Source organism: Schistocerca piceifrons, chromosome X (genome assembly GCF_021461385.2).
Source record: "Schistocerca piceifrons isolate TAMUIC-IGC-003096 chromosome X, iqSchPice1.1, whole genome shotgun sequence".
NCBI lineage: Eukaryota > Metazoa > Arthropoda > Insecta > Orthoptera > Acrididae > Schistocerca > Schistocerca piceifrons.
The window spans coordinates 784,534,659-784,561,788 of record NC_060149.1 but is presented as its reverse complement, the minus strand read 5'-3'; the positions used below and the strand labels follow the sequence as shown (position 1 = coordinate 784,561,788).

The following is a 27,130-nucleotide window of genomic DNA, read 5'->3' as shown; positions in this document are numbered from 1 at the left end:
AACTGTCGTCGCTGGCTACTTTGCGTTTGGTGCATTTGAGGTCGTATAATGCTGCGTACGAATTGTAGCTAAGATATCGAAGTTGTTTTTAACACTGGAAGGAGAGACATATCTCTTTCCAGTCTCGAGTAATCGAGTGATATATATTGGCGCTTGGCCGCAGCTGCCTACGGCGCGCCACGCTCGAGGCTATTCTCGCTCATAATGCAGAGTTGTGCCGTGTTTATTTTCCGCATGTCGTCTATGAAGGCATTTACAGTCACACTTTATGTTAACGTTGCATCTTTAAGAGGTTCATCATTTTAAAAAGAGGAAAAGACACTTTCAAATTCAGGTGCAGAGTTAGCTATTTGCTGTATGTGTCATTTTTTTCTTGTCTACACTGTTTCATTCACGAAACATTAAATAACTATTATCAATACAATTTTTAAGAAAGTAAGTAAAGTCGACCTGGTAACTGTTTACCTTGAGATTAAATGACAATAGAGACGAGAAAAAAAAAATACACTTTTCATTCTAGTACAGCGCCAAATGTTCTTAGAATGAAGATAGTTTGCTTCGTAGCCGCGAGGAGGCCAAGCAAATAGACTGAATTGTTCTCTCCTTTTTTTTTAAGCTGGTTTTCGCGATGGATGCTCGACACTGTGCAGTAGTGACATACGTAGGGTTAAAAATACTGAAAAAGAGAAAAATACACCGAAAGTACTGGGTGCATCCAGTAGTGAGTAGTCGGTTGTTGCAAGGAGCGTTTTACGTTATATTTAACGTGCTACGAGAGGATGAAATGAAAATTTTCAACTATTTCCGAATGTCTTTTTCAAACTTCGATGAATTACATTACACGCTTAGAAACGCTTTACAGAAGCAAGACACGAACATGAGACTCGCTATACCTTCAGTGGAAATGCTGGGACTTTAAGGTAAGTGAATACTAATGTGTAAGTATCCTGTCTCAGTCAAAAATTATCTCAGCTAAAATTAAAGAAACCCAGTAATGTCTATCACTAGTTTTAACAACACTTTCATTTCAATTTTTGAAAAAAAAGATAATGATTAGGTCAATAAACGAACAAGTTTAATTCTCTTTTCTTTATTGATATTGAATGAAATGTTACATGTAAATCTGTCTTTTGAGGATAAAAAACATCAATTAACTGTAAATGAAATTAACAGAATGGACATGCAAAAAGGGAAAGTAACTCCTTTTAATTCACTTTTCTGCAAAAACCTTCTACTCAAGAGTCAGAATCAATAAACACTGGTGAAATAGAAAGCGATTGTTCTGTAGACGTCAGAATTCTTTCAGCTCGATACTGTTGAGACTGCATCTGCAATAATTGAGGAGCTGCACGCTGGTTGTACATATTTCCTTGTGTATGTAATGTTTGGAAATGTCCTGGGTTTACTGCATGCGTTGGTGCATGTTGCATAGGTTGCTGACACGCTGCATAACAGCCATGAAATGGTTGCGATTTTGCGCTTCGGATGCGCTGAAGTAGGCGTAAAACTTCCATACGGAATTCTAGTTTTTTATCTAAATCAAACTTACGCAGCGTGGGCAACAAGGAATCAAAGAACGATTTGTCTTCGTCCTCAGCGGACGGAGAACGAATTGGAGGACTATCCAGAAATTTGCATAATTTAGCTTCAAGATCTGTTTTCACGCTTCTCACTTTCGTTTTATTTTGTGGAACTGATGAGCTCACTGAAATCTGCTCAGGTGTTGAGGCGTCAGTTGATGTTACTGGATTGCCAGTGTCGTCTTCTGCCGGGGAAAATTCCAAAGTATGTTCCAAGTGCTGAATTTCGTCTTCTTGTAGACTTGAAACTGAATCTCTTGTTTCTAAAACAGGTGCCAAGAACCTCAGCTGGTCAGGGTACACATATTTTAATATTCTTACTGCTTCTGAACCAGATTTCTTCACGTTCCTTACATATTTCCGATAATAGTCCCTAATGTTACGCCACTTTTGTTGTGCCTTCTAGCCTACAAAGGAGAAAAGAAGTGGAAATTTAACGTAACTTTAAAATTTTTAACATAATTAAATAATGACTAAATATTGAACGTAATTTTTATATATTTATATCTTTTGTTTTAGGTATTTGGCTACTGGTTGTCACTTAGTTGATCTGCACTATACATACAGAATAGGCAAGTCAACAGCCAGTGACATAGTGAGTAAAATGTGCTGTGCGATTTGGGGATGCCTGCGTGACAAGTGTCTGCCTCAGCCGACAGAGGAGGAGTGGAAGAATATTGCCAATGGATTCCAAATCCGCGCAAATTTCCCAAATTGCATAGGGACAACCGATGGTAAACACATTCGGTTGGTCAAACCTAAGACGAGTGGTTCACTGTTTAATAATTATAAGGACTTCTTTTCCATTGTTCTTTTAGCAGTGGCAGACTCAGATTATAGATTCGTTTTTGTTGACATTGGCTCGTTTGGAAAATATTCAGACAGCACAATTTTTAAAAAAATCTACCCTGTGGAAACGTCTGAACGAAAATACATTGTGTATACCAGAGCCCTCTGGCTTACCAAATGCCACTGGGACATGGGCGCACCCAGCGAGGGGCAGGGGGGGGGGGGGCAGCTGCCCCCCCCCCCCCCCCCCCCCCCAGAAGATATTCGAACTTGTTCGCCCAGATCAGGACGTAATTTTTTCTTTTTCGGCACGTTACTGTCGGCAGGGAAGTTTATAGAAATAATAAATTTAGCGATAAGCAATCCGCTCTGCTATTCGCAGGCATGTTACGTCGCCAAGGAACAGCGTATTCACTTGTAGGCAGTAAGTACAAGAAGATGTGACTATGCGAAGTTTCTAACGAACATCATTTCTCCTACCATATTTAAATGTAAAATGCTTTTCTGCTCCTAAACTATTAATTTTTTAGCTACAGCTGACGCTAACTGTAGATTTATAGCAGTTGACGTGCAGGTTATGACAAGCAGTAGATGGGGAGACATTTAGTGCAAGTGATTTGTAAAATAATTTTTAGAACGTTCTACAAAACTGGCCACCACCGAAAAATCTACCGGGCACTCCAGTAAAAGCCCCATTAGGGCTGACTGAAGCCCTTGCTCACTTGCATAATTTAATGAGTCCATTTTCTGGATTCTTACTAAGTGACGAAGAAGATTATTTCCCAAGAAATTATCGGCGACTAGAGTGCTAGTGGAACGCACGTTCGGATTTTTGACGAGCAAGTTGCATATTCTCCCAAAAAAAAAAAAAAAAAAAACTCCTTTAGAACACGAAGACATTGTTATTCAGTGGATCTCCTACTTTCACAACATATTAATCGATAAAGGTAGATCCAAAATCTCCCTTCAGTTGAGTTTTTACCAGGACATAATCGAAAACAGCGCTTTGAAGCATGCTTTCAGAAGCAAACAGTGGAGCTTCAAGAAGGATGAGGAGCGGAGGAGAGGTGTTTAAAACCTGTCAACTGTCATTACTGCAAATTTACCTCATGAATCGTTTATTGAATATTTTACCTACTGGGGCTATCATTTCTTTATAAAAATGATAAAATTTGTACGTAACTCAAATATGATAATATACCAAAGTTAATGCGTTTCTTGTCTGTAGTATTTTTGGTAGTTGTTTATTTTAATTTTTTGTACTTATACAGTTCATTCCAAGCTTGGCATGCCAGACCTCTGTCGTGGCAGTATTTGTTTTTCTGATCCCACAACACGGGATGTTGACGTACGTATGGGACTTTCGATGTCCATCGCAAGAAATCGCATCCAACGATCGCACGAAACAAAACTCGGAGCTACCGTGCAGCACTGTTCTGCATCGCTCTGCTCAGCCCGCAGTGTAAACGGGCACCTCGCTATGCTACTGTTGAAACCAAGCTGCCCCCCTCCCCCCCCCCCCCGCCCCCCGTCGCTCATTACACGATTTCAGCCTCCAGTCCATTGTCATCGCTTGGTTCGGCTCGACATCTCATTGCATTTCATCGGGGGTGCAGTGTAAATTTAAACTATGCTACCAGTTTTTTTTATAGTTCCATGGAGTTATTTAACCATCAAATGTACATTAGGAAATTTTTTAAAAAAGGTGAGTTTAGTTATATTACCTACTTCTTTGCTCGCGTTTTTTATGAGGCAGGATGTTTAACTAAATTTAATTTTTTGTGTGGATGTTATTTTATTATACTGTAATCTGTGAAGCAATAATAGTGGTTATTAGTATTCGATGTTCTCTATACAAACTGCGATATGGTGCATAAACAAATTAATGCTATTTATGCTGGAACAGCTCTACTGACATGTTCAACGAATAATGTATAATGAAATGTGACTCGAAATATCTTGAGAGTGTTACAACAGCAAATTACTTTCGTTCCAGACATAAATTGATTATTGGTTGAACTACAATTCTGTCTGCTTCGTGTTGCATTTACTAAAAATCATAGGAGTGTAAATGATGTGAATATATTAACAAGTTCACAAATAACAATAATATCTCATGGCTCACGGCCAGGTGGAAGTAATAACTTGGCAATTGAAACTTATTATAGGGTAGAGTTGCCTTAGTTGGACCACATTCGTATTTCGCTATGTGTCGATAACTTAAAACCTTCAAGTTGGTTATACTGGTGAGAAATGCTGTCAAAGTCGTGTGGCCCAGTGGTCAATTGACCCTACCAAGTGAAGCAAGAATATCTGCCATTGTTGTATTCTCTTCGTCTTTGTTGTGTTACAAATCAAACTTCTGTATAGGCAGTATAGTTCGTAAGTGCTTTTCATTGGTCAATAACTAGATATCACAAATTAGAATTTAATTTTGTATGTTCCCGTAGCATTATCATGTTCGTTCTAGCGGCTGCCAAAGAGCTACTTTCGAGCGCTAGAAAACGCGTTTCTGCTCATGCGCAGCTACGATGACGTAAAAACCCGTTGCCGGAGAACTAGAACTATGGTACAATTTGTGGAGGAAAAAGAATATAACTGATGCTAACTTAAAGGATATGGAAGTCGTTGACCTGTTTAACGAGACCAACATTTTTTCCCTAGCATGAAAAAAGCACTAAAAATTTTCAGCACTATTGCACGCACAACAGCGACTGTGGAACGATCCTTCAGCACACTTCGAAGAGTGAAGATGTCGCTCAGAAGCACTATGGGAGAAGAAAGGCTCACAGGATTGTGTGCCTGATGACCGTACACCGCAATTATGTAAAAGAAAACTGCGAGATGTTAGAGAAGAAAGTAATTGAGAAATTTGCGGCAAATCCTAGAAGATTATTACTGAATTAAAAAGTTGTATTTTTAAACAAGTGCATTCTTATATTTAAAATGTTTATTGAAAGCAGTTTTTCACTAGTTTACTGTTTTATTTAATAAGAAGTGCTGCATGTTTTCTCGGATTGTACAAGTACATTCTTGTATTTAAAATGTTTATTAAAAGCAGTTTTTCACTGGTTTACTGTTTTATTTAATAAGAAGTGCTGTCTGTTGTCTCGAGTCCTTGTTTCCTGAGCCTAGTATGACCTGCCCCCCCTAGTTCAGATCCTGGGTACGCCCTTGCACTGGGATAGTTACACCGTATGTGTTTGTTGGTGACGAAGCATTTGGACTCTCAGAACACGTACTACGACCATATGGTGGTGAAATGTTGACACGCGAGAAGAGAATTTTTAACTACCGTTTGTCACGGGCTCATAGGTACGTTGAATGTTCCTTCGGCATATTGTCGAAGAAATGGCGCATGTTCCAGCGAACCATGAATGTGAAATTGGATTTTGCTGTTGACATAACAAAAGCATGTTGTGTTGTGCATAATTACGTGTGCGAGAGAGATGGGCACCAAATTGAAGAAATAGTTATTGTGAATGGATTTGAGACTGCAACAAACTTGGATGAAAGAAGAAGAAGTGTATCAGCAATAAGAAACAGAGATGTAATGGCAAATTATTTTGTATGTGAGGCTGGTAAAGTGCCTTGGCAGGACAGCAAAATCTGAGGTGTTACATAGAGCAAAAAATGAACTTTTTTATGCATTTTCCTTAATATTTACAGTTTTATTAATTTTATTGTTCTAGCTTGTTATTAACGGTAATAACATCTGTAAATTCACCTGAGACTTAATAAAACTAACTAATACGCTATTGTTGACTCTTTCATACACTATCCAGAAACTCGTTTGAGAGCAGTGCTTACTGAACCTGGTTTGCTTAATATTCTATTTTTAGTGATTTATCACTCTATCCAATATTGTAATTGTCCAAGGCGATCATGTGGCTTAATTCATGCAATGCAAAAGAATCGATCCATTACTGCCAATTCTTACATATTATTGTCCAAATATGCTGTTCTTTTCTATTGTTATATTTGTGCATTGTTGTTACATTATCAATGTGTAACATGTCAACAATAATAGAAATGCAGGATTTTCTCAACACTTATCATTGTTCAGCAATCTCTAAACAAAAATACTTAACGAGTTCCAGAAAACTAATTCGCTAACTATGTGGCAATTCAGAGTGATCTTTTAACCAATTGTATTATTCTAATAGTGTACGAAAAACTTACCAACGGATTTTTTCTCTGTGCTTGAATGATCTGCGAAATCATCGAGTAATGCACAGCAGATTTCATGCCAAGCTGCATCCTTCTTATTTCTGTCCTTGTATTCCTCGGTCCTTACACTCCAAATACGAGGCCTTTTTTCCACTTCCATTATCAGAATCTCCATATCTATTTTCTCAATGTCTAGTGGGCACATCATGGAAGTCACTTTGAAGTCACACGGAACGGAGCACGGAACTGCCTGCTGCAAATGGGCACTCTACTCCGCTCCCAGCACTGACTGCTGTCAGCTGGCCCTTCTCCGCACACCCGTGTGAAATGCCCAATTGATTCTCATGACCCATAGCGCTGCTTGTGCCGCAGCGGGTTTTCCGCCTCGCTTAATGGGCGATGCGGCTGGCAAGCGGCAAAATTCCGCAGCCGCAGACGTTTCGCCCCGTGTGGACTGCTGCATCTACCCCATGCGCCATAGCGGTGCGGTCATTTACCGTGCGTCTGGCGTGCCGCAGCTATTTTGCTCGTGAGGCCCCGACCTAAGTGACTAAAGTCATAGGCACAATGAGTGGTTTTCTTCACATGCATCCAGGAGCTGTAATTGGTTTGTAGTCAGCTTGTCCAGTGCAGTGAAGGCTTGTCGCATTATATGGCACTGATGTGGGGGATGAACTGGTGGACTGCTGCTGGTACGTCCCCATGTTGTAGGTGCGGCCCCGATTCCAGTGTGTGTGTTGTGGTGGTACAACGCAGACTGATGCTAGTCAGGGGAACGTAAGTGTCACAAGAAGTCCACACCGAGAACTGTTTGCGTGACATTGGCTATGTACAAATTCCATTTGCGTTGTACTCTGTTGGTGAAAGTCACTGTTCTGGTCACGATGTCGCATACTCATATAGGAACGTTGTTGGTGGCTAGGAGGTGCAGAGGTGCAGAGGTGGATTGTGCCAAGGCGAGGTGCCACAGGAATATACTGACGTCAGACCCTGTGTCAATCAGAAAGTGGGTGCTGTCTAAGACGTCTGTGACGAAAATACACTCCTGGAAATGGAAAAAAGAACACATTGACACCGGTGTGTCAGACCCACCATACTTGCTCCGGACACTGCGAGAGGGCTGTACAAGCAATGATCACACGCACGGCACAGCGGACACACCAGGAACCGCGGTGTTGGCCGTCGAATGGCGCTAGCTGCGCAGCATTTGTGCACCGCCGCCGTCAGTGTCAGCCAGTTTGCCGTGGCATATGGAGCTCCATCGCAGTCTTTAACACTGGTAGCATGCCGCGACAGCGTGGACGTGAACCGTATGTGCAGTTGACGGACTTTGAGCGAGGGCGTATAGTGGGCATGCGGGAGGCCGGGTGGACGTACCGCCGAATTGCTCAACACGTGGGGCGTGAGGTCTCCACAGTACATCGATGTTGTCGCCAGTGGTCGGCGGAAGGTGCACGTGCCCGTCGACCTGGGACCGGACCGCAGCGACGCACGGATGCACGCCAAGACCGTAGGATCCTACGCAGTGCCGTAGAGGACCGCACCGCCACTTCCCAGCAGATTAGGGACACTGTTGCTCCTGGGGTATCGGCGAGGACCATTCGCAACAGTCTCCATGAAGCTGGGCTACGGTCCCGCACACCGTTAGGCCGTCTTCCGCTCACGCCCCAACATCGTGCAGCCCGCCTCCAGTGGTGTCGCGACAGGCGTGAATGGAGGGACGAATGGAGACGTGTCGTCTTCAGCGATGAGAGTCGCTTCTGCCTTGGTGCCAATGATGGTCGTATGCGTGTTTGGCGCCGTGCAGGTGAGCGCCACAATCAGGACTGCATACGACCGAGGCACACAGGGCCAACACCCGGCATCATGGTGTGGGGAGCGATCTCCTACACTGGCCGTACACCACTGGTGATCGTCGAGGGGACACTGAATAGTGCACGGTACGTCCAAACCGTCATCGAACCCATCGTTCTACCATTCCTAGACCGGCAAGGGAGCTTGCTGTTCCAACAGGACAATGCATGCCTGCATGTATCCCGTGCCACCCAACGTGCTCTAGAAGGTGTAAGTCAACTAACCTGGCCAGCAAGATCTCCGGATCTGTCCCCCATTGAGCATGTTTGGGACTGGATGAAGCGTCGTCTCACGCGGTCTGCACGTCCAGCACGAACGCTGGTCCAACTGAGGCGCCAGGTGGAAATGGCACGGCAAGCCGTTCCACAGGACTACATCCAGCATCTCTACGATCGTCTCCATGGGAGAATAGCAGCCTGCATTGCTGCGAAAGGTGGATATACACTGTACTAGTGCCGACATTGTGCATGCTCTGTTGCCTGTGTCTATGTGCCTGTGGTTCTGTCAGTGTGATCATGTGATGTATCTGACCCCAGGAATGTGTCAATAAAGTTTCCCCTTCCTGGGACAATGAATTCACGGTGTTCTTATATCAATTTCCAGGAGTGTATATCCACCTCTTGTTGGGGTGATCATGACCAGAAGGCAACTTGTTGTAGCACGGATGGCGAGTGCACCTATTCCTGCCCACTGGCGACGTTTGGGTGCTGGCAGAGATTGGCATTTTTGTGCCTTATCACCTAATGTTTGGTGGTACCAGCTTGCAGCATCAGCACTGTCCGATCCGGACACGGTTGTTCATCGTGACAGCTGAACATCGATAGTGCTGGGGTGGTTCAGACATTGTGTTGTAGTGGGTTGTGGTGAACTGATGTTGTAGCGTGGCGTGTTGCCGTGGGGTGGTCCGTATGGATGATGGTTGTCCAAACATGCGAGGGCATATATTCTGTTGGCCAGTGTAAGTCTATATTCTGCTGGTTACTGCATGTGGGCTATCAGTCCTTTCTGGACCACAGTCGGCAACTTTACAAGCCAGATAGTCCACAACATGCGATCATTGATGACTTCTGGATCAGTCAAGTACCACTGAGATAGGTGGTGTACTGCTTAGCACGCTGGACTCACGTTTGAGAGGATGGTGGTTCAAACCAGTCCAGCCATCCTGATGTAGGTTTTCTGTGATTTCCCTAAATCATTTCAGGCAAATGCCAGGATGGTTCCTTTGAAAGGGCATGGCTGACTTCCTTCCCCATCCTTTCCTGATCCAATGGGATGAATAACATTGCTGTTTGGCCCCCTCCCACCAATCAATCAACCAACTAACCAACCAGTCAAGTGCCATAGGTGGCGCCACAGCTATGACAGAGTGCCTTTGTCAAAGCGTGCTCTGTACAGCACTTAATGTCATTGTTGTTCCAGTGGGTGTGTGAGTTTTCTCAGAATCGCTCATGTCACTGTCTCATCTTTATTGGAGTGCAGCAGTGAGAGGATGATGTCACTTGCTGGTTCAGTGTGCTCACCTAAGTGATGCAGTAGAGTGACGGATTGTTCTGAATTGGCACTCAGCTGTAGCAAACCATAACATCGCATCACTCATTTGATAGTTGGGGGAGATTAATGGTCAACCCGGTAAGGGGGCATGGCATGCTGACAGCTGATGTGCACAGTGCATGTTGTAGTATGTAGTTGCTGTGCTGTCTGCTGAACGACAACTGTGGTGACGAGGCCAACATGGCACAGTGATTTTTGCCAGTTGCTATTCATCTGTCTTGATATGGAATGCTGCCGAGGCGAGTCCATAGATGCTCAAAATGTGAGATAATCACCACAATTAACAGGTGAAATTATTCCGCTGAGGTCGGCACTAGTGGTAGTGACTGTCAGAAGGAGGCCAGTTGACAACGTGGGGGCAGAAGTCCATTGTTGTTGTGTGGCCTGCACTGGTGACGTGGTGGGTGGTCAAGGCACAGTTTGTCGCATGAAATTTTCTATACAGGAAGGGCACTGCATTGATGGATGTGTGGAGCACTGATGTAGTGTTCCTGTTGTTGGACCGGTAGAGTAACTATTGTTGCAAGTTGTCATTGTCAACACACTAGATACGCTAGTAATTTAAAGTTGATCAAAAGTTTTCACTCTGTTCACTATGCTAGTAGACACTTCACACATCCACAGCACTCACACTAGTTACGTCAAATATTTGGAGAGATGATGATGTAGTAAGCACGGAGCGGACGTGGGTGATCATGATCACGAATGCAAATCATGTATTCACGACTTGGTGTCACCAATGTGGTGAGTTTCCACAGTCTAGGTGATACAACAGTGCATTATTACCAACAGTACTGCGTTCTGTATACACCGTTTTATTTCCACTTAGTATTATACATAGTGTCTGTTCAATACGAAAGCAAAGAGCATACTAACTATGGCTCAGAAGAGAGTGTATACATTGTCAATCAACGGTATTATTGTTCAGACTCCCTACAAGGAGTTTTTTAGCTGTTGATTGGATTTGTGGTATCATCCAGATGGTCTATATCCAATTAGTGTAGGACGGTGCCATGCAAGTACCTATGGCAGTGCCACAGATTTATTTTTAACAGTTGGCCTTTAAACTTAAAATAATAGTGGGTCAGGATGTCGATGGGTTGGAGGTTTAGGAAAGAAGTGGTGGGTTTGATACCAGGAGGACACTGGGTAAGGTAGTGTTCCATGGCTCCATGGCCATGGGCATGCAAGATGTTGCGGAGCACAAGGTGTTGTATCAACAGTGACCAAAATTAAGTCTGGTAGTAGTGTAAAAGGAACAATGGAGAGATGGTGAAGAAAGTGAACAGGTCTTCAATGTAGAATGAGAGGTTACAGGTAATAGTTTGGAGGTGTTGGTCATCAAATGCTGAGGTTCATTCTGCAGGAGCATTTTACTTAGTCACAGTGGGACAACCGATATGGAGACCTGTGGGATTCAAATTGTTGAGACTGGGAATTAGGTAAAAGAGAGGAGTTCTGGGGGCTGATAGGGTGAAGAGAAAGATGGACTCAAACATCAGATTTTTGGATGGACCTAAGGTCTTGAGAAGCTGTTGGAAAACATGCTGGTCTTCTGGCATAGGATAATGATTGTCAAGTTTGTATCCAGAGATAGTGTGAAACTGGCAGAGACCCTCAGCCCCACAGTCACTATGATTCATGACCACTGTGGCAGAGCCTCTGTTTGTGTAAAGGATGATGAGGTCTGGATTGATTCTCAGGTTGAAGATAGCTGCGTCTTACATGGGAGTGATGTTGGACTCACTGGGAAGGGATTGAGGAAAGGAAGGTGACGCCAGGTTATAAGTGAGGAATTCATGAAAGATTACTGGGAGAAGGGGAGGAGGATCACACATTGAGGAAGATTGGAATTGTTTTCAACATGGTACTATGTGGTGTTTTTAATGACTGTAGACAGTGGTGTACCCGGCAAAGAAACATTTCCACTGCAGAGAATAATTAAAGGAAAGAAGGTTTACACATTACTTTATGATGTGAATGTAAAATGATTCAGTCCACATCATTACAATTTATCACACAACATGATCCATGGAACAGGAAACTAACAAACTAACTAACTGACCAACTAAATATACAAGTGCAGCATTTTGAACTCGTGTTTTGGGCTAAAAGTGAGGCCTCTAGAGAGTAATGAGATGTCTGCTGGTGTCAGAGTTTTGGCAGAAAGGATAACAACAGTACTACTGGGTATTCAGGAGCAGTGGGTTACACCTTGACTGGAGGACTGCTTGGGGATGTGGAAGGCAGAGTAAGTTAGCACAGCATGGTGCAGTAGCTATGAAAGATTTCTAGGCAATTGGATCAGAGTGGTAGGCTCTTTCTTGGCTATAGGTAATCCCAAGTGGGCATATGACAGAAATGGCTGAGACAGTTTCCTGAGATAGTGCTGTGACTGATGTTCAAACTGTTGGAGAGGAATACTTTCAGTTGCAGTGATTGCATTCAAGAAGTTGTGGTCGCAATGTAAAAGGATTTTGCAAATGAGGTAGAGAATGTCAACTATTTTTTGAGCTTGATTGTATGATTATGAAAGACCAGACTGGTGAGGCTAGGGACTGATGGAAACGGAAAACATGAAGATTATTGCACTAGGTTTGGCATGCCAATTTTTATAGCAAGCCCCATAGGTGGGATACCATACTCCTCACAAGATTTCAGTAATAGGATGCATGACTGAAATTTTTATAGGAGAAAGGAGAGTTTTTGGATTTCCTGAATGCAGAACAAGCAGGGATTCAGGGTTGGCTGAAATTACTGTACAGTATTCTATGTGGGCATCACAAGTAACAAACAGTCTACTCATAGTAATGGCCACCACAAAAACTGTGGAAAACCAAAAACTTGACCGTCAAGTTGCTAAACATGCTGCACACCACAACACAAACGACTTCAATAGCTGCTTCAATACACAGGCCATTTTGATACTCCCTTCCAGCACAAGTTTTTCTGAAATAAAAAGGTTGCAATTGTCTCTCAACATATCCTGCACTCTCTTAATCCCCCTAAACTATGAAAACTAACAGAAAAAGCTAAATAAGTGACTCGGTAGCCTCCGGGTGCCTCATCAATAGAAGCTGGCAGCTGAGTGAGCCGTGGTCAACAGTTACTGGCAGTCCAAAAACAATCAAACAAATGACAACTGCATGAGTCTACGTGTTACTGTTATTAAAATGCTTTATTGTGCCTCTCAGATACAAAAATATGCAGTAAATTTAAGAGTAAAACTTCACTAGGTCTTATGAAGCATGATGGCATCCTTTTATATGACTGAAGAGATTAGACTTATATCTAGCACCAATGAAAATTCTTACAATGCCACTTCAAAATGAGCTATCATATTAATTAATCATATCAATCAGTAGAGTCGTATATGAATGTATTTGCTTTGTTTGGTATGGGACTGATACATTTACCACTTAAGCAATTAAAACAAATATAGTAGACATACAGGGTGTTTCAAAAATGACCGGTATATTTGAAACGGCAATAAAAACTAAACGAGGAGCGATAGAAATACACCGTTTGTTGCAATATGCTTGGGACAACAGTACATTTTCAGGCGGACAAACTATCGAAATTACAGTAGTTACAATTTTCAACAACAGATGGCGCTGCAAGTGATGTGAAAGATATAGAAGACAACGCAGTCTGTGAGTGCGCCATTCTGTACGTCGTCTTTCTGCTGTAAGCGTGTGCTGTTCACAACGTGGAAGTGTGCTGTAGACAACATGGTTTATTCCTTAGAACAGAGGATTTTTCTGGTGTTGGAATTCCACCGCCTAGAACACAGTGTTGTTGCAACAAGACGAAGTTTTCAACGGAGGTTTAATGTAACCAAAGGACCGAAAAGCGATACAATAAAGGATCTGTTTGAAAAATTTCAACGGACTGGGAACGTGACGGATGAACGTGCTGGAAAGGTAGGGCGACCGCGTACGGCAACCACAGAGGGCAACGCGCAGCTAGTGCAGCAGGTGATCCAACAGCGGCCTCGGGTTTCCGTTCGCCGTGTTGCAGTTGCGGTCCAAATGACGCCAACGTCCACGTATCGTCTCATGCGCCAGAGTTTACACCTCTATCCATACAAAATTCAAACGCGGCAACCCCTCAGCGCCGCTACCATTGCTGCACGAGAGACATTCGCTAACGATATAGTGCACAGGATTGATGACGGCGATATGCATGTGGGCAGCATTTGGTTTACTGACGAAGCTTATTTTTACCTGGACGGCTTCGTCAATAAACAGAACTGGCGCATATGGGGAACTGAAAAGCCCCATGTTGCAGTCCCATCGTCCCTGCATCCTCAAAAAGTACTGGTCTGGGCCGCCATTTCTTCCAAAGGAATCATTGGCCCATTTTTCAGATCCGAAACGATTACTGCATCACGCTATCTGGACATTCTTCGTGAATTTGTGGCGGTACAAACTGCCTTAGATGACACTGCGAACACCTCGTGGTTTATGCAAGATGGTGCCCGGCCACATCGCACGGCCGACGTCTTTAATTTCCTGAATGAATATTTCGATGATCGTGTGATTGCTTTGGGCTATCCGAAACATACAGGAGGCGGCATGGATTGGCCTCCCTATGCGCCAGACATGAACCCCTGTGACTTCTTTCTGTGGGGACACTTGAAAGACCAGGTGTACCGCCAGAATCCAGAAACAATTGAACAGCTGAAGCAGTACATCTCATCTGCATGTGAAGCCATTCCACCAGACACGTTGTCAAAGGTTTCGGGTAATTTCATTTAGAGACTACGCCATATTATTGCTACGCATGGTGGATATGTGGAAAATATCGTACTATAGAGTTTCCCAGACCGCAGCGCCACCTGTTGTTGAAAATTGTAACTACTGTAATTTCGAAAGTTTGTCTGCCTGAAAATGTACTGTTGTCCCAAGCATATTGCAACAAACGGTGTATTTCTATCGCTGCTCGTTTAGTTTTTATTGCCGTTTCAAATATACCGGTCATTTTTGAAACACCCTGTAGAAACAATGGAGGTCTCAAAATGACTGACATAGAAAAATGATAAAATTTTTGTAGAAGGCTTACTGTATTGCTTATCTAAATTAAAGCAAACAACCTGTTTCTAAATTTGACACCATTTGGTTGGAGCAAATCAGTAGTAAAGAGGAAGCAAGCATATTTAAAGTGGTGAGGTGTAACCCATTTTTGTAGTATATTATACCATGTGACAGGCAACAGAATTTATTTTCACAAAGACAGCAGTCTAGTTGAATTTAGACATTTTTCAATGTGTTGCAGTTCAACTTGGACTTGAGTATCACATATGGACTATCATTCATACAAGGCAATCTGAACAGTAACTCCTACACCAGGAAAATTTTAGAGCCACAGGTACAGCTCATTCATTAGTCAACCTCACATGTCAAACTTGAAAACAACAGTGCCTGCCCAAGGTTCAACGATTTTGAGAAAGCTTTCTACTTAGTTTCAACAAAATCTGTATCAACAGCCCTTGGAAAACAAGTAATTTCACATTTATAAACTAGGAAAAACAAGAATGAATTTATATTAATGGTGCATATCTAACCCATCTTCATTTTGAAACTTCCTGGCAGATTAAAACTGTGTATGAAACTGGGACGTGAACCTGGACCCTTTCCCTTGCAGGGGCAAGTGCTCTACTGACTGAGCTATCCAGGCATAGCTCATGACCTCTCACACAGTTTTACTTCTGCCATACATCTCTCCTACTTTCCAAATTCCACAAAGGTTCTCATGTATTGTTATGAGACTAACACTTCTGGAAGAAAGGATGTTGGAAACAAATTGCTTAGCCACAGTCAAAAGGATAGTTTCTAGATTGAATTTTCTCACTGCAGTGGAGTTCACAATTACTCGAAATGTCACAGCAAATTAAGGCTGCGTGCCTCTTGTGCAGATAAACTTAAGCAATTAATGGAAAAAGTCAATACATCAAGTTTAGAAGTACACCTGAAAATCAATTACAATAAGCTAAGACTAAAACAAGAATATGTAAACAACACAGAGCAACAGGAATTGGTATAAATTAACAACAAAAACATAAAACCAGTTGCTGAGATTTCATATTTAGTGCAATGGAAAACAGAAACTAGTTGGATAGTAGAAAAAATAAGTATAAGGATCTTGTGCTGCACTTCTAGTATATCTACTAAATAGTGTTTTCAAAATGAAGATGCCAATGTGTCTGAAACAGAAAGTTAACTACTGTTATTGCCAGTTTTCAGTTATGGCAGTGAGACATTGACATTAGGTATGAAATACATTGAAAAACTGGGGGCTGCTCAGCAAACAGTGTAGATACATACGTTCAAAATTACTGATAAAGGGAGGAGAGCATACAAATGTAGCAGGAAACAAACTGGAGCGCAAGATTAAATTATGGCTGTAATAAACATTAAATAATTTTTTATTCTTCCGATTAGAATATGCAACTATAATGTCTCAAAAGATTATTTCAATTTTATTTATAAACATCTAAACATGTATTGTTAATATACAAAAAATTTAAATTGTATTTTTTTATTTAAAAAGACTTCCTGTCACTTGATGTTAACATTTGAATAATTGTAGTATCACTGATTAGGATGACATCTTTGATGAAGAGATGTAGTGTAAGGTAGTCAGAGGGATAAAGAGCCCTGTACATGCCCAGATTGGCTATAGACATATAACTCAAAAGAATCAAATCTAGACCTGTGTAAAAGCCTTGGGACAAGATTTGTCTGAGTCAGTTGTGGAATTTATTTCTGAGGCCAAAATTAACATTCTGTAACCAACAGCGAATATATCAATGCAAATATATCACTGTACAAGACAAAAATTGAAGTAATTAATTTAAAATAAATCCAAAAGTCATCAGTTTCCCTTAGAGGATGCAGAAATTATGAGCAACTTGGGATCAGAATGGAAACTACAATCAACCTTCAAGGAATTGAGCAAAAATATAACTAAAGTAAAACATTGTACTTCTCTTTAGCTTAATAACCTTCATATTACATGCTGCACATCCATTGAACATTGCATACAGCACAAAATCAGATTTACTGAACCAGTAGTATGCAACAAGAGAAAAGTTCAATACGCACACAAGAGACAGCAAATGACAAGAACAGTACATTTTGTATTTGTTGGGGTCAGAACTACCTACTTCTGCCATATAAGTGCTGGTATACAAACTTACCTGGCTAATAACAGTCTCTCCAAATTCTGATGTATCAAAATTCCATTCTGTGCATGGCCTCGTTGTGAGACCTGGTCGCCTTAGCTCATCAAGGATCTCCTGTGCTGAAAGATTGTAGTTCACATCCCATATGTGGCATGAGTCAAATGTTCCCTGAAACACAAGTGCAAAGACATTGTGTAAAGTCTTAATAATTAAGGTTACAGTACTTGCAACTAACAGTTCATGAGAGCCCTGTACATGCCCAGATTGGCTATAGACATATAACTCAAAAGTATCAAATCTAGATCTATGTAAAAGCCTCGGGGCAAAATTTTCATTTTGTCAAATAGTATTTTATGTTTGTTTGTGAGGCTGTGCTCAGCAACTGTCTTCTGTTTCAGACTGCTCGGAGCCACACCAATCTATCAGCAGTCGCCATTTTTCTTCTATTCATGGCGATGTATTCCAACAGACTTAATTATTTTCACAGCATTTGCTACAAATCAGCACCGTGTTTGAAACTGGCCATCTCAGTAATGAGCAGAGCCCGAATTTCCATACAAATTCGTGTATTAACCATTTTAGGGAATAAATGCATATGTCGAAGGATTTTTTATTTGATAATCTTGTATTTAGAAATTTATATGGGGTACAGATAATTTTCCTGGCTTCGCTGGAGATGTTGCAATTACTTGCATAGCCATAACAGGTACTATCTCGCCTCATATGAATTGTGACCAAATTGATGATGATGTAAAATTTTTGCTAATTTCGTTGAACTAATTATTATTCTAGATCTGTAAAATCTTGGGAATTTTTGGAGTGCTTTGTTTCATAGAATCGTGTGTAAAATACAACACAATACGTCTAAACCAATTTCTTCCCATGTCTGTGTTAAGATGTTAGTCGACAAAGCAAAAGTGTTTCCTAGTCACCCACAAAGTAAAGTGACCGAGGGAAGTACAATACGCACATTTTTAGTTAGTCTTCCAGTGACATGTCAGACCTTTTTGTATCGATAAGCCTCTTTTTCCCATTGGCGCCATCGTCAAAATCTTTCTGTTGTGGCACTAAAAGACTCGACGAAAGTGGAGCTGTCTCATAGTGTCATAGTGTATTGTCTGACGTTGACAATTAAAACAATAAAGCAATCAGCGATTAATTACTAGTGGTAATAATTGATGTTATATAAAATTCTCAGACACGATCTGAAATGCTCAATAGGTTTTTGAAATATTGTTTTTCTGTATTAATTGATTAGTGCTACGACACCTTTAAAACAGTTTCATTTTCCTTGATTTATGTGAGCAACGCATTTGAAGATGAACGTCTATCTGTATAATGCGAAATCTCGAATCTATGTTTCTTCCGTATCAAATTTGTAACATTGTAGCTTTTTAGTACGCCGTGCGTTAACTCGTCAGTTGCCAACCCCGAACCCGAGACAGATAAACATTCCCCCCCCCCCCCCCCCCCCCCCTCACACGTCATCCCCCAGCCCAGCGACACTGGTACTCTCTCGCTCTCGACCACATGCACGTCCTTGAGATAAAACACTAACTTCAGATGAAACTTCCTGGCAGATTAAAACTGTGTGCCGGACCGAGACCCGAACTCGGGACCTTTGCCTTTCGCGGGCAAGTACTCTATCATCTTTTTTTTATTTTATTAAATCTCATTTTGTACGTTTTCGTTCGTTGTATCTGCTCGGGATGGACGTCGCAAGACACCCGTTCCAGTTCGTCGTTGATCCGTTAACTGAGTTCTTTTATTACAGAGGGCAGCGAACCCCCTGATCTAACACGCTGAGTTACCATCTGAGCTATCCAAGCACGACTCACGACCTGTCCTCACAGCTTCACCGAGCGAGGTAGCGCAGTGGTTAGCACACTAGACTCGCATTCGGGAGGACGACGGTTCAATCCCGTCTCCAGCCATCCTGATTTAGGTTTTCCGTGACTTCCCTAAATCGTTTCAGGCAAACGCCGGGATGGTTCCTTTGAAAGGGCACGGCCGATTTCCTTCCCAATCCTTCCCTAACCCGAGCTTGCGCTCCGTCTCTAATGACCTCGTTGTCGACGGGACGTTAAACGCTAACCACCACCAACCACCACCTCACAGCTTCCGTTCTACCAGTACCTCGTCTCCTACCTTCCAAACTTCACAGAAGCTCTTCTGTGAACCTTGCAGAACTAGCACTCCTGGAAGAAAGGATATTGCGGAGACATGGCTTAGCCACAGCCTGGGGGATGTTTCCAGAATGAGATTTTCACTCTGCAGTGGAGTGTGCGCTGATATCAAACTTCCTGGCAGATTAAAACTGTGTGCCGGACCGCTGCAGAGCGAAAATCTCATTCTGGAAACATCCCCCAGGCTGTAGCTAAGTCATGTCTCCGCAATATTCTTTCTTCCAGGAGTGCTAGTTCTGCAAGGTTCGCAGAAGAGCTTCTGTGAATTTTGGAACGTAGGAGAAGAGGTACTGGCAGAACTGAAGCTGTGAGGATGGGTTGTGTGGTGTGCATACTGTAAGACCTTCGGTATACACACCATCAGATTATTTGACTTGTCGCCCTAACGAAGTAGGCGAGTGTCAGCAATATGTCTCGTGGTCTTACCGTGACGTGTTTATCTTCTGCCGTTAGGTCAGACGATAGAAATGCCACTTGCACACTTAAAGTGGCAGACTGACGGTGACCAACTTTAAACAGAACTTGATTAATTTTCACACACATTTATTAAAATAATAACAAGCCTAAAAATAACTTGGTTCTGGATGCTATTTACAATTGACAATCTGAAGTTCCTTTGGTCTTGGTACGTTAATCTTATTCTCACATATCTCTGATACTTGACATAGTGTGTATACATTTCTCTTCATGGCTATGTACAGGAATATGATAATCTTATTAGGCGCAGACTGAAACTTGACTACAGCTAATGCAGACTGACTCATCATAGTTTTTTTTTTTTTTACTTTATTGTTATTTTAAAGCCTGTACAACAGGTAGGCTGTCAGCGGCACACTACGCTGCTCTTCAGCCATTGAAGACATAAGCAGCAAAAACAGTGAGAAGACACAAGTTACAGAACGGTGGGCAATAAAACAGGAGACACATAGAGACAAACATGGAGCCGTTCACACTCGTCGATAATCCACACTGCTAACTGATGAGACGACGCACGAACACTGAAGATGATGAGGGCACTGGTGAACGAGGGAGTGTGACGGGAACACTGAACACTAAACACGACGGCACACACGAAACACTCATGGCGGTGATCTCCGGCGTGCGAATGTCCACGTAGCGTGTGCGAGTCCGGGGACCTGCCAAGAGGGGAACAGGGGTGAGGTGAGGGAGAGGGGAGAAAAAGGATGCCAATGGCTGAGGAGACAGGGGCAGGAGGAGAGGGACAGGGGAGGGGAGGCCCAGGGGAGGAGGAGGGAGAAAAGGAGGAGGGAGGGAAAAGGGAGAGAAGGGTGGGAGGGTGCCCAGAGGAGCAAGCACAGGAGGAGGGCGGGAGGATCAAAGTTGGTAGGAGGGGTAGATGGAGGGGAGGAGGGCATCATCAGGGAGGGGGAGCTGGCGGAAGCCACCTTGGGAGAGGGTAAGGAGGGTGGAGAGATGGAGATCGGGTGGGACGTGGGAATACAGGCGCGGCAGTGGGCGGGGGTGGGAGAGGATCGGGGAGACGAGCGGGTGAGGAGGATCGAATTTGCGGGAGGTGTACAGGATCCATATCCTTTCAAGGAAAAGGAGGAGATGGGGGAAGGGGATGAGATTGTACAGGATCCGTGTGGGGGAGGGGAGACGGATGCGATAGGCGAGGCGGAGAGCATGACGTTCAAGGATTTGGAGGGATTTATAAAAGGTAGGGGGGGGGGGCGGAGATCCAAGCCGGATGGGCATAACAAAGGATATGGCGGATGAGGGACTTATAGGTGTGGAGGATGGTGGAGTGGTCCAGACCCCAGGTACGGCCGGAGAGGAGCTTGAGGAGACTGAGTCGGGAGCGTGCCTCGGCTTGGATTGTCCGGAGGTGGGGAGTCCAGGTGAGGCGACGGTCGAGGGTGACGCCAAGGTACTTAAGGGTGAGAGTGAGGGTGATAGGACGGCCATAGATGGTGAGAGAGAAATCAAGGAGGCGAAAGGAAGGGGTGGTTTTGCCTACAATGATCGCCTGGGTTTTGGAGGGATACTCATCGGAGGTCTGTACACTCGTTATATTACCTCGAGCGTTCAGGTATCACTGCGCGAGTGTGATCCGCGAGGAGAAAAGGTTCTACGTTAGCAGCAATCTCATTGGCTGCGTTACATATTAATATGCGGATCGGCGGAAGCAGAATTTGGTCCGTCTTTATGGCAGCGCCATCTCAAAGAGCGGAGACGGACGAGCGCTGCGCCTGCGCTGTTGTGCTTAGCGGGGCGCGCTCTATTGGGAAAGTTGTGTACGCGCTGACTACGCGGAACTATGTACACAACAGGTTGTGAGTCGTGCTTGGATAGCTCAGATGGTAGAGCACTTGCCCGCGACAGGCAAAGGTCCAGAGTTCGAGTCTCGGCCTGGCACACAGTTTTAATGTGCCAGGAAGTTTCATATCAGCGCACACTCCGCTCCAGAGTGAAAATCTCATTCTACTAACTTCAGATGTTCATACTGTAACAAATACTCTACCGCTCATAATCCAATGAACGCATGAACATCAGTACAAATTTCTGTAGAAGTGTGAAGTATACTCATCACACTTACCAGTATTACAAGATGAGACCTTGTCACTAAAAGAAGTGAGGAAACAATTTTTATGAGCAGACATTGTTGTTGTGGTTGTTAAAATGTCGTGTGACTAGGGCCTACCGTCAGGTAGACAGTTCGCCGTGTGCAAGTCTTTCGATTTGACGCCACTTCGGCGACTTGCACATCGATGGGGATAAAATGAATGGGGGCGATATTGGACGACAGAATTATGTCCAGTCGCTACTGTTCGCACGGCTACGGATAATGAGAGCAAAAAAAGAAAAAAGTTCATAAAATTTATAATATAAATGTTTTGTTGTAGACATATATGATCTGCAGACACATTTGGTTATAAAAGCAAATAAGTCAATACGATAGCATATTTTTGCAAAGATTTTCAGTTCTTGGCTGAATGGAAGAAACTGCACGGCGTAAATCACTAGCAATACTCAGTTTGCTTCTGGATTTCGTTTTCATTGCTACAGTTGCTGAAAACGCCCTTTCGCACAAATAAGTACTTGAAAATTGTAAGTACAGTTGCAGCGCTTGCTGTGCTATGCTGGATAAACTTTCAGATATTTTACCCAAGTAATGACTTATCCATCTTCTCAAAGTCATATTTGGCTGCGGAATCGTTTTTAATTTCCAAAGCTTGTTCTTGCAGTGTTCCCGACAGCACATCTATGTCAAGATGAAAAGGATCTGTGGCCAATCTGTAAATATTATTCTCACACGAGCTAGCGAAGTAGCGTTTGAATTCGTCGGGTAGACGCTCCAATATTTTATTCGTCGTACGAGTTTGCTTAAAGATTTCCATAAAGAGTGTTTCTTGCAGAATTCCAAATAATTTTTGGGAAACAGACATAATTCCAGGCTACGATTTTATGTCTCCAAAGTTGCAACTTAGCAATATACGCTGTAATGGCATCCGGATGATAAATTATGTTCGAATCTCCACCTTGCGATTTTAGATTCAGTGAGTTCAATTAATCGAAAATATCTCACAGATAAACCAACAAAGTTTGAATACTTGGCTTTTGGAGTTCCCATATTCAATTCAGTTTTGTTTTGAATTTCCAAAAACCGGATCACTTCATCGCTAAGTTCCAATAATCTAGCTAACGTGTTTCCTTTTGAGAGCCAGCGTACTTCCACATGAAATAACAGTTTTTTAATGTTCTGTTCCCAAATGTTCACAAATGGCCGTGAAAAGACGGGTGTTTGACGCACTCTTTTTAACGTGATTCATAATTTGGTACATAGTTTTTAGACATTGTTGAGTTCGTTTGGAAGTGTCTTAGGTGCCAAGACTTGACGGCGTATAACACAGTGAATTGAAATAACATTGGGATTCTCTTCTCTGACCATCTACACGAATCCTGAGCGAGATCCAAGCATTGACAGAGCGCCGTCTGTGCATTCGCCGATCAGCTTTTGTCACGACAGTTCGTATTTGCAAAAGAATTCATATATCGCTGTCATAATATGGGTCGCTTTTGAAGTAGTCTTTAGGTCTGTAGAAAACAGCATCTCGTTTTTAGTTGTTTCGTTTTGCATGTATCGAACTAAAACTAATAGTTGGCAACAATTTGCAACATCTGTACTCTCGTCTAACAGTATTGCGAAAAATTCCGATTCTTTCGTGATCTGCACTACCTGATTTGTTATTTCTTCGGCCATATTATCGGTCCGACGTTTCACAGTCAGAAAGCGGTATTTGTCATAGATTTTATTTGCTTTCTGTTGCAAGGACAGTATTAGCTGCTTTCAACAAACAGGGTCTGACAAGTGTTTCTCCGACACTATGACTTTTATTAGCCTTTGCGATGAGTAGCGATAACTGATAGGAAACTAGGATCGATTTTTCAGAAGACTGAGCAGGACCCAGTACTGTTAAACGACATAGTTTCAAACTCGCACATTTTGCAGCAAAAAGCTCCATCGGCTTACCTCTTAAAGCGCTATTTTTAGTCCACCAATGCTGTTCGAGACAACAAGGTCATTGGTCAGTACTCCATGACAAAAAAACGCATTGTGGCTAGTCTACACCATTGTTTTGTACAGCAACAAAACCGTATCACTGTATTTGCGTTTCGTGTACAAACTCTTGACAAAGTAAAAAAAAAAAAATGCTTTACAAGTCGACAGTTCAGTTTTATATCAGAAGAACACACGACTAAACTACTTGTTTGATCGATACTAACTGAGCAGTCCAACTAAGACTCGAGCGCTAACGCTGCTTAGAAACAAAGCCACTACTGGCGACAATTATTATATCGATGAAGCTGTGAGAAATCCTATACACAGAACAGTTGGCACGGAGTATTCCGCATCGGGCCGACGTGCGACGATCAGCCAAGTTTTCGCACGTCTGTTGTACGCTACGAATTCCAGCAGTTGGACTGGCTACGGTCAGTTACTGCGATTACATTCAGGCTGATGATCTACGACGAAAATGAATCTCAGAGAACACAGGAGGTAGTGTGTTCGCAGAAGACAGTTCGTCGCAGGTACTAACACCTTTGAGTTGATTAAATAGCTACTTTTTTGATGAAAAATGAAATGATCGTGTGGCATTGTTGGCGTGGACTCCCCAAACGGGAAAGTTCGGCCGCCAGGTGCAAATCTTACTACAGTCGACGCCACATTGGGCGACTTTGCGCTTCAGTGTTGACGTGAAAGGATGATGAGGACAACACAACAACCAGCCCACGAGCGAACAAAACCCCATGCCGGCCGGGAATCGAACCCAGGCCCCCTGCATGGCACGCAAACACATTGCCGCTCAGCTAAACAGGCGGATAACTTTTTTAAGTTTTGAAAACCAATGGTCTAGGCCATTCCTATGAAACATCGAGAACCATGTCTTTAAGCCGTTAGAAAAGCAGATGAGGTATGTAAAATATTGATGCTCTGGTAGGTGAAAATACAGATCATGGGAAATTTATGGTCCGAGCTACCAACTGCGTGTACTTTGGAATGTTCCCAAGTAACACTACATCTAATGTACAGTTCAACACATATAAGAGAGTTTATGACTACAAAGATATTTTAACAGTGATTCAGTTTTCAAGTACCGGTAGCATCTAACAGTGAATGACGTAGTATAGTTAGGTGATACATCAATAGAATACCCTAAAACCTCAATTCAGTATAGTATAATGTTGATAAGTCTCCTTTACAGTAAATCACTCATGTAACTTGTATGTTGCAAGACAATAAACTTCAGATTGTGATTCAAATGTGTTCCATATGTGTGATACTAAGCCGGCCGGGGTGGCCGAGCGGTTCTAGGCGCTACAGTTTGGAACCGCGCGACCGCTTCGGTCGCAGGTTCGAATCCTGCCTCGGGCATGGATGTGTGTGATGTCCTTAGGTTAGTTAGGTTTAAGTAGTTCTAAGTTCTAGGGGACTGATGATCTCAGAAGTTAAGTCCTATAGTGCTCAGAACCATTTGAACCATTTTTGTGATACTAAGTCATTGTGTACATCTATCTCGTTTCTGTTAAACGCATTTATTCCCTTTTGGAAAGATTGCCATGACAGTCTGAATACGCAAAATGCATTGTTGCAACATTTGCCTAACTAGAGTGATGTGCCAGTGAAAGGTAGTTCTGCACACACAGGGAGATTACTTTGCTCTCTGTCTCTATCCTGCTATTGTCTACCATGTTATACCCGACATCAAAGCACCATAAATAATAACAATAATAATAAACATCTATTTCGTTTCAAATAACACCTCCACTTTATCATGTTTTCTTTTTTTTCTTTTCAGGAAAACCTTACCCAACAGCTCTTCGACATGTAATACTAACACATTATCCTCTTTCTGAACGCAACAATTCACTCATTATACAGGGCTGCTGATTCAATTATTCCATTAACAAATGGAAAGTTCCTGCACACGAAATGGATTCCAAGCACAGCAGTCATGGTCCTGATGTCAGCCGATAGTGGGTGTAGTGAGTCATTACGAAATACTCTGTGCATAGGGTGTGCAGTGATTGGAAGTAAGAAGTGAATGAAAAGTCTAGCGCTATCCTTTTATGTTATTAAATACAATGTGTACTGTACATAAAGTGTGGGAAAACTTTCAATTATGTATTGCACAAGAACTAAACATTGTATAGCTGTCATACATATTGCATTTCGAAGAGAAAATCTGAAAGCTTTTTTACAAACACTCGATATGTGAACCATGTGTGACCCGGCAGACGTCAATACGGTAATCGAATTCTTGCCATACCCGTCGTCGACTGTGGCAGCCGGTTCCCGAATTCTCTCCCGGAGCTCTGCTACTCGTACATCACGTGGTAGAAACGGTACATACACCAGATCTGTAATGTTTTCCGACAGAAAAAAATCACACGGAATGAGATTTAGTGTTTTTGTTGAACTGCAATACACAGAAAGCTCGCTCCGCACCTGAACTCGCCATGTTTGCGACTAGCGCTGACTATCGGCAAATTACCAAACTACGCTGTGGCGTTATACATGAAAAAAGACTTTCAGGGTTTTATCTTAAAAATGACATATGTATGATATCTGTACAATGTTTGGTTCTTGGGCAATAAATAACTGAATGTGTTCCCAGAGTTTATGTACACCCTGTATATTATTTGAAAAACGGTACTGAACACCAGGGATAAACTGAACGAGGCTGCGTTCTTTCAAACAGGTTAGCTCTCCACTTGTAAGTATGAGGGCTCCAATCTCCATTCAGCCATTTCATATAGGTTTCTCTGCTTTCTCTAAATTTCTTCAAGCAAATGATGGAATAGTTCTTGTTTGAAGGCCATGGCTGACTACCTGTTCCATCATTGTCAAACTAGACCTGTAGGTATGTAAAGGCCTGTGTACATGAATTATGTTTTTCTTTTGTTCTTAAATTGCAATACCATGAAATGTTCTATACCCTTGTAAGATTGATCCATGTTTCAATAAAACTGCTACTACTCTTTCTCTTTCTCGAAAAACTGACACACGGTAACCAGAAAACCATCACTGTTGGTTGTTACTAGAATAGACTATGTATCTGGTTTCTGTCACCAGTGTGGAACACTGCATAGTGCAAATAGCCTGATTGTAGGTGCACTAGCACCATACTCGGTGCTATACTTTCTGTGCATATCCCAAGACGGATGCTACGGGCAATTTTTATTGGATTACGCCTCACTTTTGTTTCGTTGCATGTCTAAGTTAGCTGAGTGAAATTTGGACTCAGTAGGATAAGGGGCTACCTGCCTCCATAACTGAGATCAGTACT

General features: G+C 42.6%; 1 protein-coding gene across 2 annotated transcripts in view; it reads right to left on the bottom strand.

The window, feature by feature from the left end:
- The window catches only part of LOC124721887 (organic cation transporter protein-like), a 483,907-nt gene that overhangs the window by 61,260 nt on the left and 395,517 nt on the right, over positions 1-27,130 (bottom strand). For both annotated transcript variants that reach the window (XM_047247039.1, XM_047247040.1), the window contains exon 3: positions 17,146-17,298. In XM_047247039.1, coding sequence (XP_047102995.1) covers positions 17,146-17,298 — 153 coding nt within the window. The remainder of the gene's footprint in view (positions 1-17,145; positions 17,299-27,130) is intronic.